Consider the following 17493-nt stretch of genomic DNA (forward strand, 5'->3'; position numbering starts at 1 on the left):
GCACCATCACCACAAGGAGATAGAGTCGAGAGAGTCAATGTCTCTCTCACATGATCTGCGCCGGCCTTCACTTAAAGTGACAAGTAAAACAAGTCACTCACTCCACTCCAAAACCGGGAATCAGTTATGTTCCTGTTGATCCCTGGAGGCATGCAAACACCATCACGTGACGTGCGTGATGCACGCTCAATTTCAGCACGATTCACTGCCGAAGGCGGGCTCCGAAATATAAAGTTTGCAGGCCCGTCATTGGTAGCGATTTCGCGCGCTGATTGACGGCCCTGGGACGGGACCCAAAGAAACTTGTTACATATTCTCGGGTGGTGCGTGCAGTGTGGTTGCACTTACACCCACTGGCCAATTAGGCGGTACGCCTCTGCGGCAATTGGATGCAGTGATCTGAGCACTTTGAAATGGAAATGACGCCGCGCGCGCGGCACTAGTGGACCGTTACGGCCGTCTTTATAATTTATTTGGGGACACTGACAGTGTCCCCAAATAAATTATAAAGGCGGCCGCAACGAGTCACTAGTGCCACACGGCCGCGCCGCCCCAAAACAGTGCCGCCTGGGGCGGTCCGCCCGCCCCCCCCCTAGCTACGCGGCTGCGGCTAGAAGACACAGAGGTCAAGACCTGTAGAGCTCTTAAAAGCCTTACTATATCCTCAGATCAGATGACAAGGAGACTATCCGAATTGGAAGATAGGAATCGAAGGTGAAATCTCTGCATATTTGGCATACCAGAAGGCTCAGAGGAAGCCAACAGTTCATGTGTTTCCTTTTTGGAGTCATGGTTCTCGCAAGCAACCAACCTCACATTCCAGGGCCGCTCGAGTTCGACAGGGCACACAGAGTTCCAGGCAGGATCACAAAAAACCAAAAAGGCCCCAGTCTACAAACCCCTGAGATACCAACATGTGGAACAAATATTATTCTTCGTGCGGAAAAATAACCACATATTATGGAAATCGAGCAAAATCTTCATCTCGCAGGATTATAGTAAGGAGACTGTTAATGTGAGGAAGGCCTTTCTTGCTCTTTGCCCGCAGCTACGGTCACTGGGACACCAATTCGGATTCATAGGTCCAGCAAAGTTTCGGTTGCTTATTCAAGGATCTCCTCAGATTTTCACTGACCCGCAAAGACTCAAAAGGTTCCTAGATGGCCCAGAAGAGCTGAATATGGATACGACAACGCTGTACTCTGCAGCTGCTTCTGCTTCTGGCTATAAATGAGTATCCTTTGTTATGTTATGTTAATGGGGTTGCTTATATAGCGCACGGCTACTCCGAGGAGTATCCCGGCGCTTTCTAACCCGCAACTGAAAAGGAGAAACAGAACATAACAGCTTACTGATTATAAAGCCATGTTTTCAAAGCTTTTCTGAAGGCAAAAAGATTGGAGGTACGACGGAGATCAACAGGAAGGGAGTTCCAAAGTTTAGGGGCAAGATGTTTAAAGGAGCGTCCTCCTATCCTGGCCCTCTTAATGGGAGGAACCGTTGCCAGGCCAAGACTTTCCGATCGGAGAGATCTGGTGGGTTTGTAAAAAACGAGCCGTTTTTGAATGTACGAGACCCCAACCGAATGGAGTGCCTTGTGTGTCAATGTGAGAGCCTTGAAAGTAATCCGCTTCTTGACAGGAAGCCAATGAAGGGCAGAAAGCAACTCTGATGCCCTAGCTTGCCGAGGTAGGCCAAAAATAGCCGTAGCCGCGGAGTTTTGAACTACCTGAAGTTTATGCAGGAGATAATCCGGTAAACCCAGGTAGAGAACATTTGAGTAGTCAATCCTCGAACAAATCAAAGCCTGTACTGTCAGCTTCCTGTGAACTAGAGGAAGCAGAGGAAGGAATTTTCGCAGCATTTTTAGCAGACCGAAACAGGTGCTGGTGAGACCTGTGATCTGTACTTTCAGCGAAAGGGTGTTGTCGATTTTGATCCCCAAGTTTTTCGCGACCACAGAGGAAGAAGAAGGTGGAGACATGCTCACCGGCCACCATTCCTGCCAAGGCGGATCTGCCTGACAGCCGAAGAAGAGCACCTCAGATTTATCAGGGTTGCACTTGAGGCTGCTTCGCTGAAACCAGTCGAAGACAGCCCCAAGGCAACCACGGATGCTCTCCCTGTCAAACTCCATGCCCTTCTTGGAGTTTGACGGGGAGAGCATTACCCGTGTAGAACTCTGTTCTGAGCGAGGGGTTCGTCAGGGGTGTTCAATGGCTCCAACCTTGTTCACTTTGTACATAAACGGTGTTGTCCCCTGCATGGTATCAGCGCCAATAGATGCTCCCTCTCTTTCAGGTCTAAAAATCCCTATTTTAATGTTTGCGGATGACACGCTTGTTCTATCTAAAACCCCTAGTGGCTTGCAGCGTGCTCTGTCCATTTTTGAAAATTTTTGTGGGGAACATGGTTTTGAGATGAACGCAACTAAAACTAAACTCATGATTTTTAGGCCGCACTGCAGTTTCAAGTCTAAAATTGTCATGAGTGGTCGGCCTCTAGAGATGGTAAACTCATTCACGTACTTGGGTATCCATATCGCAGAGAATAACAGGTGGAGTCAGCACATAAACATTGCTACCTTGCGACACAAGCAATTAGCCGGTGCCATTAATTCGGAACACAGGAAGTCTTTGACCAAACCCGTCAAGCCAGCTTTGCTGGTTTACGAAGCAAAGGCAATTGGGTCCGCACTCTATGGTGCAGAGATGTGGGGCTTTGAAAATTTGAATACCCTACAAGCCTCTGAGAGCAAATTCTTATGGTTACTCACTGGTACCCCGACAAGCACTCCATTGTTGCCTTTAAGATATGATCTTGGTAGGAAACAAATTAAGGATCTAGCCAGACTACGACCAATCTTGTACTGGTGAAGGCTCTGGACTACTCCCGAGCTTTCGCATTATGCTGAAGGTTTTATTGATGTCATTAAGGCGGACTGCTTTCATAAAATTAGTTGGCTCAATTCACTGAAAGCAATATTGTTTGAGCTTGGGTTAAGTTCAATATGGCTAGATCCAGCAGGAGCAATATTTCCCACCAAGTCTGTCCTAAAAAATATATTTTGGGAAAACGTTGCTAGTAGGAGTCTGAGTAGTGCTAGCTATGGGTCCATGTCTGCGGGTTTTCTTGAGGTCAAACTGTATCCCGCTTTGGAGTCGTACTGGGATATTATTTCAAAGCCGGGTGACAGAAAACTCCTATTCCAACTGAGAGCTGGAGCCCTTCCCATAAGATCTCTGACAGCTAAATGGGGTACAGGGGGGTGTGATACCTGCCCAGCCTGTGGAATGGGGAAGGAAACACTTGGTCATTTTTTGTTTTCTTGTAAAGCTTATTGTGTTCCAAGACGTGTCTGGCTAGCACCTATGTGTAGGAACCTTGGGACCACCTGCCGTTCTGTTGCCCTGCGTATCATATGTTCAAGCCCACTTACATGGATATTAATAGCCACAGCAAAATATATTGGATGGCCATGGGCGATCAGACAGAGACTGCTAGTTAATTAACTATTCTCTGTCTGTAAAATCTGTCTCCACGAACTTGTTATTACTGCTTTTTAGACCATTAATGTTTTTGTTATCAGACAGAGACTGCTAGTTAATTAACTATTCTCTGTCTGTAAAATCTGTCTCCATGAATTTGTTACTATTGCTTTTTAGATCATTAATGTTTCTATAACCTTGCTACTTTTTTAATAATGTATTAATCTCTTTTTAATTATTCAACAAATACTGTGAGAAACTTTTTTATCGAGTGTATTTTATGGATTCAATAGTGCACTGTCTTTGTGATTGACTGCAGATTTAATTCTATTTTAACATTTTGTGTATGTCTTGCTTTTATGAGTAATTACTCGAATAAAGCACTATTTGAATTGAATTGAATTGAACTCTGTTCTCATGTATCTTTAGTAAGCTATCTATGCTCCAAATGTTAATGTCTGCGTTGTATCCCGCATAATTGTTAGGTGCACAGCTTTGATGCCATGTTGCTCTGTTGCTATTCTATTCATTGATGTCATGCTGTTCTATTGCAAAGATGGTCCCTGACCATCGTAGCTGTTGAGGACAAAGAAAAGCCCGGTCTCAGTGACTCAGCCGGTTTCAGACTGATGTTAGTACACTGAGCTTGCTCTAACGTTGTTCTAGCAAGTAAGATACAGCCTTCACAGATATCTGTGTCCACTCCGCACACTATATGTAAGGTGCTACTCTCGTAAGTTGGTCTATACAGGACTGTAACACGGGGGCCTAAAGTAAGTGTTGAAACAGAGAGGATTGTAGTAAGTTAACAGATTGCCCAGGAGCGTCATGTTTTCTTATACCTATGTTGCATACAAATATGACGCATAATGGTTTCGGAATGCAATGTGTCTGGTAGCTATTGTTCTAAGATGTCCAATTGTTGAATCAGTTTCCAATTATCACTATGGTTTGTGTGCAAGGCCATGGGAGGGATAATGTTGTTGTTTTTCCTAGTCACCATGCCTATTACCTTCACTTGGGGAGGGTTGGGTGGGCCGGGAAGGGAGGGAGGTGGGTGAGGGAGTTGGGGGGGACGGGGCGGGGTAAGAGTTTGGAATTTCTTTTGTTTTTTGTCTATGTATTTATTATTTGCTGCATACCAATGCCAGGGTGTTCACACTGTCAATATTTTGTAGTCGTTCTCTGTTGCTCTGCAGTTGGCGTTGTCCTCATCCGTATTGAAACTTCGATCTTGCTGTTACAGTTGTTGCTTTCCACACTTACGCTATGTAAACACTGTCATACTTTAGTCTGGAAGGGCCGCAGACTCTACGGGTACTCGGTTTGCCTGACTGGGTTTGATCTTAAATATATGTCCATGTCAACATCCACAATTGACACACCCCTTGGGGTAACAAGAGTAGGTAACCTGAAAATACTCTCCCTTAATGTTAAAGGTCTAAATCAAACTGTCAAGCGTCAGAAAATCTTAGATTATTTACGCCGACAAAATGGAGATATTGTTCTATTACAGGAATCTAAAATAGATGCTAAACAATTTAATACACTTAGGAACAAATTCTATACTGAAGTGACAGGCTCGGAAGCAGTTGGAAAGAAAAATGGCGTCTTAACATTGATAGCCCAAAAATCCAATATTGTTTTACTTTACTCCACGGCTGACACTAAGGGGAGGTGGGTCACAACCAAGTTGCTCAAAGACGACACTGAATTTTATGTTACAAACGTTTATGCTCCGAACACATGTGGTTTAAAATTTTGGTCAGACCTCACGAAGCAAATTGACACTATCCCTGACTCAGCTGTGCATATTCTCGCAGGAGATTTTAACCTACCCTTTGACCCGACTCTTGACAGAGACTCCCGATGCACCTTCCGTAGTAACAGGTCACACAAAGCCTTCACTAACCTCTGTAATTGATTTAACCTAGTGGACTCATGGCGGCTGCAAAATCCTGATGGGAGGGAATACACATTTTACTCATCTCCACACAACTCGTTTTTCCGAATTGACTACCGATTTATCATGAAAAATGCCATCCCTAGAATAGAAGAGACGACAATAGAGCCGAGGGTAATATCTGACCACTCGTGTATATCACTATCCATCTCCAATGTGAAACCATCTACCCGCCGAATCGTTTTGGCGCCTCAATGAGGAGGTACCATCGGTCCACCATTGAAACTGCTATTAAAGAATACTTGGAGCACAACCATAGGGGGGACACCACTGATTTGACACGCTGGGAAGCATTGAAAAGTACTATCAGAGGGGTTATCATTAAACTTAAATCTGCTATGAACAAGGATCACAACAAGGCCCTAGAAAACCTAGAAAAAGAAATATCTGCTCTAGAGACTAGGCACCTGCTTGGCAGGAAAGAAGAAACACTGAATAGGCTGGCCAATAAAAAATATGAGTATAACAAAATAGTAAGTGAAAGAGCAGGGGTATGGCTGAATAGGAGGAAACGATTTGAACTATGTGAATCAAATAAGGCTTGGAAGAGTTTGGCAGCCTATCTCAAATTTAAAGTACAGAAAAACACGCCAAATTCCATTAAAGATCAGTCTGGAATGGCTCATTCAGAACCTATCAAGATCGCAGATATATTTAAAGACTTTTATGCCAAAACGCAGAGGTTGAAGGAGCCAAGATTAAGGATTATTTTGGGGAATGTGAGCTACTGTCTCTCTCCCGCGATGACCAAGCCGACCTTAATAGCCCAATCACGATCCTGGAGTTTGAGAAGGCTATAAAATCACTAAAGTGTGGGAAGGCCCCTGGACCCGACTGGTTTAGTGCTAGGTTCTATAAATGCTTCTCCTCTCTCCTATCACATCCACTCCTCCACCTGTTCTAGGAAATCAATAACACAGGGGAGACGAGAGGCACACTATCGGAGGCCATCATTGCTGTCCTGCCCAAAGATGGGAAAACACCCAACACTCCCCAAAAACTATAGACCTATCTCGCTTATTAATCTAGACTGTAAGCTCTTAGCCACGATTTTAGCCAACTGCCTCCAGAAAGTTCTGCCCAAACTTATCCACCCCTCCCAGGCTCGTTTTTTAAATACAGGCTATCCAGTGACAATACTAGGACATTAGCACACATACTTGAGAAGGCGAAGCTTATTACCACCCCTACTGCAGCAATCATGCTCGATGCTGAAAAGGCGTTCGACAAAGTGGATTGGAGTGACATACTTGGAAGCCGTACTAAATAAATTTAGTCTAGGAACGTCCTTTACGAAGATGGTTATGTCCCTTTATTTCTGCCCCTCAGCTAGAGTCAGAACGGGAGGGTCGTTCTCCTCATTATTCCGACTACAACAAGGAACCAGACAGGGGTGCCCCCTCTCCCCTTCATTATTCTTATTAGCAACGGAACCATTCCTCCACCACATACGGAGCAATAAGGACATCTCGGGAATCCCCTTTAAGGAGTGTACAATAAAACTAACTGCTTATGCGGATGATGTTTTAGTCGTTTCGGAAAAAGCGGAGGAGGCTATACCGGCCCTCATGGCTACTATTGAAGAGTTCTTGAAGGTATCTGGATATAAATTAAATAACGACAAAACGGAGGTTAAATTGTTAAATAATCAAGGGAATAGGGAAGTGCTGTGGGATTCTGGTCTAACTTGGCAACCGGGTTGCTTCAAGTACCTGGGGTTGGACTTTGACAAGGACCTAATTTCTACATTACGCATTAATGAAAACCTACTCCTAAAGAAAATGTCCATATTACTCGATGGCTGGTCTCCCAAGTACCTATCGTGGTGGGGTAGGGCTGAAACCCTGAAAATGATGGTGACTCCAATGGTAAACTACCTGGCAAGTATGCTACCGATTACCTTTTCAGATGACTTCTTACACAAGGTCGATAAGCTCTTTGGTACATTCTTGTGGCAGGGGAAGAATCCCAGGATATCAATGAAGAAGCTACAGCTACCTAAAGAAAAAGGCGGCCTGGGTCTCCCCAACTTCAGAAATTACCAAACTGTGTTCCTATGTAAGCAAGGGGCACAATGGCTGATTGACGATTCGGCATACACCCCGCTGTGGCTAGATGTTGAGAGATCCCTCATTGACAATGTTCCCCTCCCTGCTCTACTCACCATGGACCTCTCACACCTTCCCCGTTCAAAATACATCTTACTAAACACAAGACGTGCCCTTTTAAGACTTGATCAATCCCACAAAACTGGTTTAAAACTTAAGAACACCACCTTAGTAGCCTTGTGGTGTAACCCTGCACTTAAAATAGACAGGGAACCCCTTCATTGGCAATATTGGTCTAAAAAAGGTGTCAATTTGGTGTGTGACCTCTATGATGGGTTATACCCTCTACCGTTCTCCTCGCTCCTGGCCTTACATCATCTCGCACCAATAGACTTTTATGACTTTCTGAAGCTAAAAGCACTCTTGTCCACGCACTCTTTTAAACCCTGCGAGCCGTGGCTTAAGACCCATATAACACGTATCAGAGCAGCGGGACATTTTGTCTCGAAAGTATATAAACTTCTCAACCCTCTACCCGGGAAAACTCACAGGCGTAATGAGATCCGATGGGAGGCGGAGCCGAACTCTACGGAACTAACATTTGATTGGGACACGATTCATGCTACTGCTTTCTTGAACAAAGTCTCTCCAATATTATCACAAACCAAATACATGTTACTAAACAGGACATATTGGACGCCAGATAGGCTTTTTAGACGTCACCTAAGAGATAGCCCTAAATGTTGGAATTGTGGGATCTGGCCCACATGCTTTTTTACCTGCCCATCCTTGGGAAAATACTGGGGGAGAATTTTTGATTGCATAGAACATATTTTCAACATCAAGCCTGCAAGGGAATTTGTCTATGTCCTACTGGGAGTACTAGACCCGACTCTTGTCAATGTTAATGACCGCCAACTGCTTGATCTACTGCTCACCCTGGCCTGTAAAGTAGTGTTATGTAAGTGGAAGAACGCTTCCGAGGTATCCTTCAAGATGTGGCAAGAATGATTATCCTTTGTAAGAGGAGCAGATAATCCTGCTCTGCATTCCTCCCCATGGCGCGCTTCCCATAAGAAGCTTTGGAAATCTCTTGATGCTTCATCATTTTCATTTGATCCTCCGTGAGGCATTGTAGGTATATGTAAATACTTGATTGTGAAGTGTAGTCCACTTGCTATTATATACTCCATATTATCTTTGCTATGGAATCGGATGGGGTACCAGGGAGAAATCATCACCGTTAACGGCACTACTCTCAATTGGTACTCGAACTGTGGAACACAAATGGAGACTGTAAGCCCAGGGCTCTGGACAGGGTCATTGTATATGCAACAGTGCATGTTTGTGTAGCACTCATTTGATTTGGTTGTCATATTAGGATGTATGGTATGCGTCGGTATGTAGATTATGAAAATGTGTATTTTCCGGCCTTTATTTGTTATGATTTTGCTGAGATTATGTATGTCACTCATTTTATGTATCAATGTACTTGTATGTTTACTTTCTGTTCCCTTTTAGTTTCTTCTTCTTTTTTCTTTCCCAGTAAAAATGATTTGAATAGAAAAAGAGTTGCCAATTTAGATGCTTAGGGTACTTTGCCACTGCTGATCAGTACAAGTGTTCCCTATGTAAAGTGTAATGGTAATTGGTTGGCCATGATTGGTTTGTTTGCCTTCCTAGTAAAGTCCCTAGTGATGTGCACTGTGTGTGCCAGGGCTAGTAATGCAAAGACGCGCGGAGAAGGGAACTCAGTCCTTCAGTGTAGGGCCTGCGCGTAGTTTGCTAATTTAGCATGTTATCCTGAGAAGTTCAACCACTTGTCAGGCCTTACTTTCCCTTTTGCATACACATTAGGTACCCCTGTGGTAGGTCCCGGGTAATCCCTGGGCAGAGTGCAGTGTAGGTAAAAGGCAGGACATATACTAAGGTGTTATGTCCTCACAGTGAAAAATACTCCATTTGATTTTTCACTGCTGAAAGGCCATCGTGCCCATAGGACGGAATGTGGGAGGCTGGGTGTTGTGTTTGTTAGCCTAGTTTCCTGTAAGTTTATAGTGGAGATCTGAAGTTTAGTATGTATGAACTCAGTGTCATAACACATCTTTCTCTGAAGGTAGTTTTGTCACTGTGTGTTCAGAAACCACTCTTTTAGAAAGCGGCTGAGTTTTGTGCTTTAAGCATTTCTGTATGTCTCTGCTGAAATGTGGATTGACTGTCTGGATCTGATAGGTGAGAGGAGCTGGGAGAGGTCTTGACCCAGGGAGGGGTTGAGATGGCAACAGGCTGCCCTGCATCTGGAGAGTAGGGGTAGGAGACGCCCGGGAGGTGAAAAGGCCTGGGCTGGTGCTATAAGCCAATTTACCCATCTCCTGCTGAGTGATTAAGGATCCAGACCCCCAGTTTCAAAGGGAGAAAGGTGACACTAGAAGGGAGACACCCAGAACTGATTTAGGGAGGAGTCAGGGACCCCTGAGCACAAATGAACTTCAAAGACATTAAGGGGTATAACTATGAGAGCTGAAACACCTGATCGTTGGAATTGAACAGAAATGGATTGAGACTGAAAAGGCTTGGACCCATTCTGTGGTCAAGAGGAACCTCTGATAAAGAAGGTGCAACTGAATAGACTGCTGTGGAAAGACCAATCCTTGCTTCGTGATCTGGGGCTGGTCTATAGTTTGCTGCTCTAACCAAAGGAGAGGCTGTTGGGACTGTGCTTGGAGGCACTGGGTCCCCCTGCTTGAAGAAGAGTGTGCTTTGTGATGTGTCTTGTTACCCCAAGGGCCCGAGGTGAGCTGGCTCCCTGTTTGTAAATACAGGAACATAAAAGTTAACGGAGAAGTCCCAAGCAACACGGTATGTGCGTGCTTTTGCAGCTTGAGACCCTCAGAAGTTGTGCCTTGTGATCATGGGCACGCAGGAGTAAGCTGAGTCTCGGACGCACAGGGTGCGTGTTGTGGTGCAGTCAGGGCGTTGGTGAGGAGCGCCTGGTCATTGTGTGCACCGAACGAAGAAGTGAGTTTTGGACGGGCAGAGTGCGTGTTGTGGTGCAGCCAGGGCGTTGGTGAAGAGCGTCTGGTCATTGAGTGCATTGGGAGAAGAGGTGAGACTTTGATGCGCAGAGTGCGTGTCATGGTGCAGCCAAGGTGTTGGTGAGGAGTGCCTGGTCATAATGTTCACCGGGAAATGAGATGAGACTCGGATGCGCAGGGTGCGTGTCGAGGTGAAAGCAGAGGCATTGGTGAAGAGCGCTGGGTCATCGCGAGCACCAGAGAAGAGGCTAGTCTCTGATGCGCCGAGTGCGTGCCGAGGTGCAACCAGAGGCGCTGGTGAGAAGTGCCTGGGTAGTGTGTGCACCAAATTCGAAGTAAGTCTCCACAGTGCTGAGGACGGGTCTCAGTGTCCACTAAGACCGCCAGAAGGAGGTCCAGGTCGTTGGGCCCTCGGAGTGAAACAGCAGCGACCCGGACTGGCAGCCGGGAGTAGCTGAGCCTCCGACCCGAGCTTGCGGTACCCATTGAAGGAGTTCTGGATCAAGGCCCAAGTCGCTGAAGGAGGAGAGGAGAGTAGGGTTGCGCCCCTCCAGGTAACGTGGATCACCACCTGGGGTGGGGTGCGGCCCGGAGGGACACTCTCTCGGCCTCTCGCTTCTGTCAGCTGCACAAGCCTGTTGCTTCGGCTCGGATCTAGGCCCGTGCTGGCCCAAGGAGGGGCAGTACTGGGGCCGGAGTGAGAAGCTGTACTTTTTTGTCTCATTGATCCACATTGGGGGCACTGTTAGCGGAGCTCCTAAACTGTTGTATTACACTTTGCATTATTGCTGCTAACGATCTAACAAACTGTCATATGACTCCTGACCTCATTTGTGCCTGACGAACTACATGCTTGGTGCGCTACACACTGCGTTATTTTTCCCATGCAGAGTACATGATTGTAACGTGGCGCATTGCATTATTTCTTCATCGCACAGTACCTGATTATAACGTGGCGCAGTGCATTATTTCTTCATTACACAGTACATGATTGTAGCATGACGCATTGCTTTGTTTCTTCCTGGTACAGGGCATGCTGGTAGTGATACGCATTGCATTATTCCTTCAATTGCAAAGTACATGACTGTGGCGCTACGTATGGCATTGTTTCTCTGTTGCACAGTACAAGAGAATATTGTTAAGCATTGCAGTATTTCTTCTCTTTTGCAACATGTGTGATTCTAGTAATACGACTTGCCTAACCTTTTGTAAAAGGGTAGAAGTGAGCTTAATTGTTGGTTAGAAGCGGTGGTTGGGATTAGAACCTACCAAGCCACCGGAAGGAATACTACCCTTTCTTATATGTTGGTTTTGTATCATGTGGTCATATCGTATAGCTTCTTATATAAAGATTTTACTCATTTTATAAAAACCTGTGTGGAGTCTATTTGTGGTGACATCATTGTTTTGCTGTGAGTGTGGTTGCACATATTGTACACTGGTGCCTTGGAGATAAGCCTGGCTGCTCGTGCCAAGCTACTAAGGGAGTGAGCAGAGCTATCTCAAACGGTATCCTTATTTAGCCTAACGTTGAACGAGGGGTCAGGGACTCCCACCTCCAGCATTTGGTGGCGGTGGTGAGGGATGAGGACCCCCACTTCCAACAGCCTCAATGTTCTACCAGCCAGCCTTGTTTGGAATGCCCTTTTGATAGACAGGTCAAGGAAGTTTTTGTATGCCCTTCCTCGCTACCCTTGATTCCATTGGTCAGCATCAAGTTGACCAGTGCAAGGCACAAAATATACTTTTTCTGTTGGAGTCGCTGAGTCAGTGGTGATACAGCAATCTTCTTCAACTCTCAGAGCGCTTTCACAAGAGCCTGCTGTGCAAATCAAATTGGAGGCTAGTTCTCACTTTCAAACCTTCCATTGTTACCTTGACTACCCAGCTCCTGGAACAGAAGAGCATCTGACTGTTCCTCAGGATTGTATGCTACGGTAAAGCAGTCTAGACAGCCAACTACCAAAACTTCCTACACCATTTAATGAAAAAGGTTCTTTATCTGGCACATCCAAGAGACTATTCAACTGACAAGATGCAGTAAAAAACAGTACTATATCTTCGTATTTCTGCCAATACTGTGTTGTAATGTTCTTAACTTAAATGTACATCTTGTAGCTGTTACTGCTTTTTGAAATGTTATTTGCAAGCACCTTTTGCAAGGTTCCAATGATAAAGGGTGGGGGGGGGGGGGTAATAAAGTTTACCCTCCATTCAGGAGACCCTCTCCTCCATTGGAATTATGTAATAGATGTGTCATCCTTTTGAACCAGTTTATAAGGCTACCGTACAGCACTTATTTTGGAAACCAGCTGTTGATATGGCTACCGCTTTTGGCTGCATGGATTATTAGATTTGGGTGCTATGGTTTTAAGGAACAATGCATAGTTTTCTTGAGAATTAAAGTTGTCAGAAGAACTCATTGGAGTTTTCTTCAAAATATAGTGTTAGACTTCCATGACAATCAAACTATTACCCTTCCAGATTTTTTCCAGAATATCTCTGCTTCACCAGAGTGCTCTTAATGGTCCCTGGATGTTGAGAGTATTGAATATTTCAATAGAACTAATGGAATTATTTAAAAAGATCAAATTTATATCAACTGTCGACCCATTAATTTGGGTTTGGCCACCTCAAAACAGTTTACATCTAATTTGATTGTTTCTTATTTAGCTGTATTAGCAGAACACTAATAACAAATTGGCTGGTAAGCCATTCCACTAAGGGGTAGGATGCCTAACGCTGCGTTACTAAGAAATATTTGCATTTCTGTATGTAAAGTATCTATCTGGAAATCCGTACATACAAGACATTATTGTCTTGATTTAGATACCATCTGGTTTCCCAGTCGGCAAGGCTTTTTTTGTGTTCTTGTCTACCTTTGTAAGTATGGATCTAGCTATTCTGTTCAGTGGTTATGACTAAAAATGAAGCTACCCTAGAGGAGAAGGAAAAGTTACTTACTTGTAATCCTGGTTCTCCAGGGGAATCTTTATTATATTCATAAGCAACTCTTCTTCCTTCTCAGAGAAGACATCGAGAGTTCCTACTTTATTTATCATTGATAATCCGTGATATCTGTAAAAAAGAAAACTAACCTGTCACTGACAGTACAGAATTAGACACAATTAGGGTGCTCTTTCTTTGAAGGCACAGTGTCAGTTTCGCATGATGTTATAGTTGCAGTGTATCTTACTACACTGCTCTCCTTTTCTCTCACTGTTTCCTTTAAAAAGGTTTATGAAATCAATTTAAAAAGGCATCTTTTAGGATATGACTAGTTTTCTAATTTTAAGGGAAAATTGTAAAATTGCCTAACATCAAGTCAGAGAAGTATTATTTATTTGTGTATCACTTGTTTTCAATAACTGTTTTTAAATAGAAATTCTGTTCTCAAATATACATTTGAAAAAGTGCTCAGGATCCTGTGTATGGGTGGGTCTATTAAGTGATTATAACTATAATAAAGATTCCTTTGGAGGATACCTAGATTTATGGCTAAAAAACATGCTTTCATTCATTGCATAACCATGGCCAGCCATGTTCAATTCCACAAGTTTTTTTTTTAAAGTTTTCAAACGGAAAGGAACATACAGTATACTAAAATATGAGGGACATACAAAGCATAACACAAAAGGTACATAGGTAAAAGAAACCAAAATGACCATGTCTGAACAATGTTTTAAAACTTTATGGTGTATGTTACTTAGGCCCTGATTACAAATGGGCAGGATAACTCCAAGCCCGCCACAAAGTCCTGTTTGCACAGGGTCTGGAATTTTCCCCAGGTCGGACTAACTGAAATCACCGAAATGTCCTCATCATGCACCATTTTTAAGGGGTTTAAGTCCTACTAGTAATAATGATTTCACTCAATAAAAACTAAACTACAATGTATTGGATTTTATCAGGTGCGATAATTTTTTACTACCCACCAGAACACTTGTAATTAAGACGTTAGAGTTGTGAGCTGGTTGATCGGTACACATCCTGATATGTTAGATCAAGCATGGTGGGGGTTCTTTTTAAGAACTTTGACTCAGGAATGGCTGTAGTTGGATACAATTTGTATTCTTACACATGAATTCTCATCAGTGCTGTTTTGCAGATGTGAGACATGACATTCTGTATCAGCTTGTTAACTGCAATATTTCCTGTTTTTATCTGTTCGTAGCTGGTTACTGCGAGACAAGAAAATGAAGCTTCGAACCACTTACCCAGGATTCATTGCTGCTGTTGATGCCTATTTTGATCACCTAATGGGAAAAGTTGTCCGGTTTCAGGTATGCAGTGTGGACTGTAAAATCTCCATAGGAAAAAGATGTAATAATTTAATGGCACGGTTTGTGATATGGGTAGGCTTATCCATTTGTGTGCTGTTACGGCTGCAAACTACCAAACACTTTTTGGGTCATGCCACAGAGTGGCTTTGATACAGAGAGCTTGCCCTTCTGGTGGTCGTTCGCTTTTGGGAGCCTTTGTGAGCATGGGAGGGAATCTCTGCTCTAGATTTTGGCCTCCTTCGGCCTAGCAGGAGTTGGCGGAACCTAGGCCTTTTAAAGATTGTTTAGATTCTGCTCCGGTTGCTAACCTTAATTGCTTTTCTACTTCTTTCTTCGCTCATGAGGTGTATCTGTACAGCAGTTGGCAGTATCCCTGCCTTTAAAATAGGTGCATGGCTAATGCCCCTGTCAACAACATCCATGTTTTCATATTTGGCATCATTGTACTCATTTGACAGCATTCCTACCTTGTGCATGTTGCCATATGGTATCTGAAAGAGACTGTTAGTTATGGATTCCTTACCTTAGAATTACTGCAGGCGTCCGACTGGATCCAGAGAATTTTTCTTCAGCAGTATCCCTGCGCGTCAGTAGGTGGCGTTGGTCGACTCCGCGTTCGTCGCTGGTGTCGTGATCGCTGGAATAATGTCGCTGTATCTACTTAGACACTGCCCCTGCACGTTGATGTGATTTAATTCTTTCTTTTTCCGCACCAGCCAGTGCAGATCCAGAGAGAGTGGTACCTCTAGTCACTCTTCGACTGTCATTTTTTACTTTTGTTGACATCTTTTACGAGTTGTTCGACTCCTGGTGCACAGGGATGTGCCATTGATGGACCAGCTTCAAACCTTGTGGCTCCTGTCACAGGTTGATGTCGGTTACGGATTCGCACCTTGTGTGCCTGTGGTGCTTGGAGCGCGACCTCGACCCAAAGTCGTGCTTCGACTGTCGAGCCATGAATCTGAAGTCTTTGCGGGAGTGGTCCTGAAAGCTTCTGGAGGCCCGGCAGTCAGGTCCGCACCACTCAAGGTCCTGGTCAAGAGGGAGGTCGCGAGACCGGTCGAGGAGTCGCCACCATCACTCCTCTTTGAACTCTTCATCTTCTGGTAAGTCGAAGCACAAAAAGAAGGTGTAGAAGCACTGTCGCTCTTCGCGTTCTCTTTGGCCTAAGCAACACGGGATGCAGGAGGTAGTCGTCCTGCTCCTCCCATGGAGCCTGTTAGGTCGACTACGAGCTTCCCCTGCCCAACTTCGCAGTTTCTGCAATGCCCTCCACTCCATCTTTGGGCATCCCGACTCCACCGGCGTGCCTTCGGGTCCCCGCAAACTCGGCTGGGAGTTCTAGGCTTTCTATGCAGGCGACTTCGGCCCCGGTGCTGCAGGGCCCCCAGGGATCCAAGCTTGGCTCCGGATCGGTGCCGGTCGACCTTATGACACCTCCTCTGGCGCCAAATCCATTGACAACACTTCCGCCCACTCCGACAGCGGTTGTGTCCCCAAACGACTTCGACCCCAGCCTCCCCCTCGACATGGACACCAGGCTGAACCGGTACTTTTGTACCTCTATTCTACCCTGTTGTTCCCGATCACCCTGAGTGGCAACCAGAGGAGAGTGAGGAAGACTGGGAAGGGACTGTGGACCCTCTGGCTGACCATTTGGAAGAACCGGACTGGAGAGAGTTGGGTGAGGCCAGTGGTATGGACACTTCTCCAGACCTTAACATGCTTTCTCCCCCTACCGTGGCTACGGAGGAAGGAGCCTCTTATGCTGTGGTGTTGTGTAGGGCGGCTAAGGCCTCGAACCTTGAGCTTTCTATAGTGGCGGTCAGGACTAACCTCCTGACCGAGGTTTTTGAACCGGCAGCTGCCTCTTCGAGGCCGCTGGTGCCGTTTGGTGAGGCCCTCACAGACATCCTTCTGGTCCAAGCCCAACACAGGGGGCCCTGTGGATAGGATGATTGCCCGACACCACTGCCCGGACAACTCCATTTTCCTCTCCCAACACCTTACCCCTGAGAACTTGGTGGTCCAAGCCTCAACTTCCAAGGGTGTCTTGCCTACTACTCCACCTGATCGGAAATCCAAGAAGCTTGATCACCTTGGGAAGAAGATATTTTCTTCTGCCAGCTTAGGTCTGCGGTCGGTGAACACCATATGTCTCTTGGGCCGTTACACCCACTCTGTGTGGGACACAGTTGTGCAGGTACTGCCACAGTACCCAGAGGAGGCCCGGGCTGTGCTCGCCCACGCAGTTGCTGAGGGTAGAAATGCAGTGAAGTTCGCTATACGATGTGAGCTGGACATCGCCGACTCGCTAAGCAGTACGATTTCAATGTCAGTAGCCCTGAGATGAGATCCACTGGCTTTTTGGGTGATGTCTAATCAACTCTTTTGGACATGCCTTTTGAAGGCCATCGCTTGTTTGGCAACAAAGCGGACAACTGGCGTGTTAGGATTCTAGGGCTACGGCCAGATCCTTGGGCCTCGCTACCATGTCTCGCCCCGCGCAGTCTGCTTTTCACCCCTTTCGTGGCTACAGAAGGGGCAAAACCCTACGTCCCGCCCAGAGCCACAGGCCTGTGCATGCTGCCCAGCCTCTGTGCGGCCTGGGACATGGGACCTAGCGTTGTGGGTCTGGGGGCCAGCGGGTCGGCCGTCCACCAGCGCCCCCTCTGC

The 17493-nt window shown here is 45.5% G+C and overlaps 1 protein-coding gene across 2 annotated transcripts in view; it reads left to right on the plus strand.

The window, feature by feature from the left end:
• The window catches only part of GLB1L2 (galactosidase beta 1 like 2), a 1156973-nt gene that overhangs the window by 305979 nt on the left and 833501 nt on the right, over positions 1-17493 (plus strand). For both annotated transcript variants that reach the window (XM_086956948.1, XM_086956947.1), the window contains exon 5: positions 14709-14817. In XM_086956948.1, coding sequence (XP_086813074.1) covers positions 14709-14817 — 109 coding nt within the window. The remainder of the gene's footprint in view (positions 1-14708; positions 14818-17493) is intronic.

The sequence above is a fragment of the Lissotriton vulgaris genome, chromosome 2_1, assembly GCF_964263255.1.
Source record: "Lissotriton vulgaris chromosome 2_1, aLisVul1.2, whole genome shotgun sequence".
Classification (NCBI taxonomy): Eukaryota; Metazoa; Chordata; class Amphibia; order Caudata; family Salamandridae; genus Lissotriton; species Lissotriton vulgaris.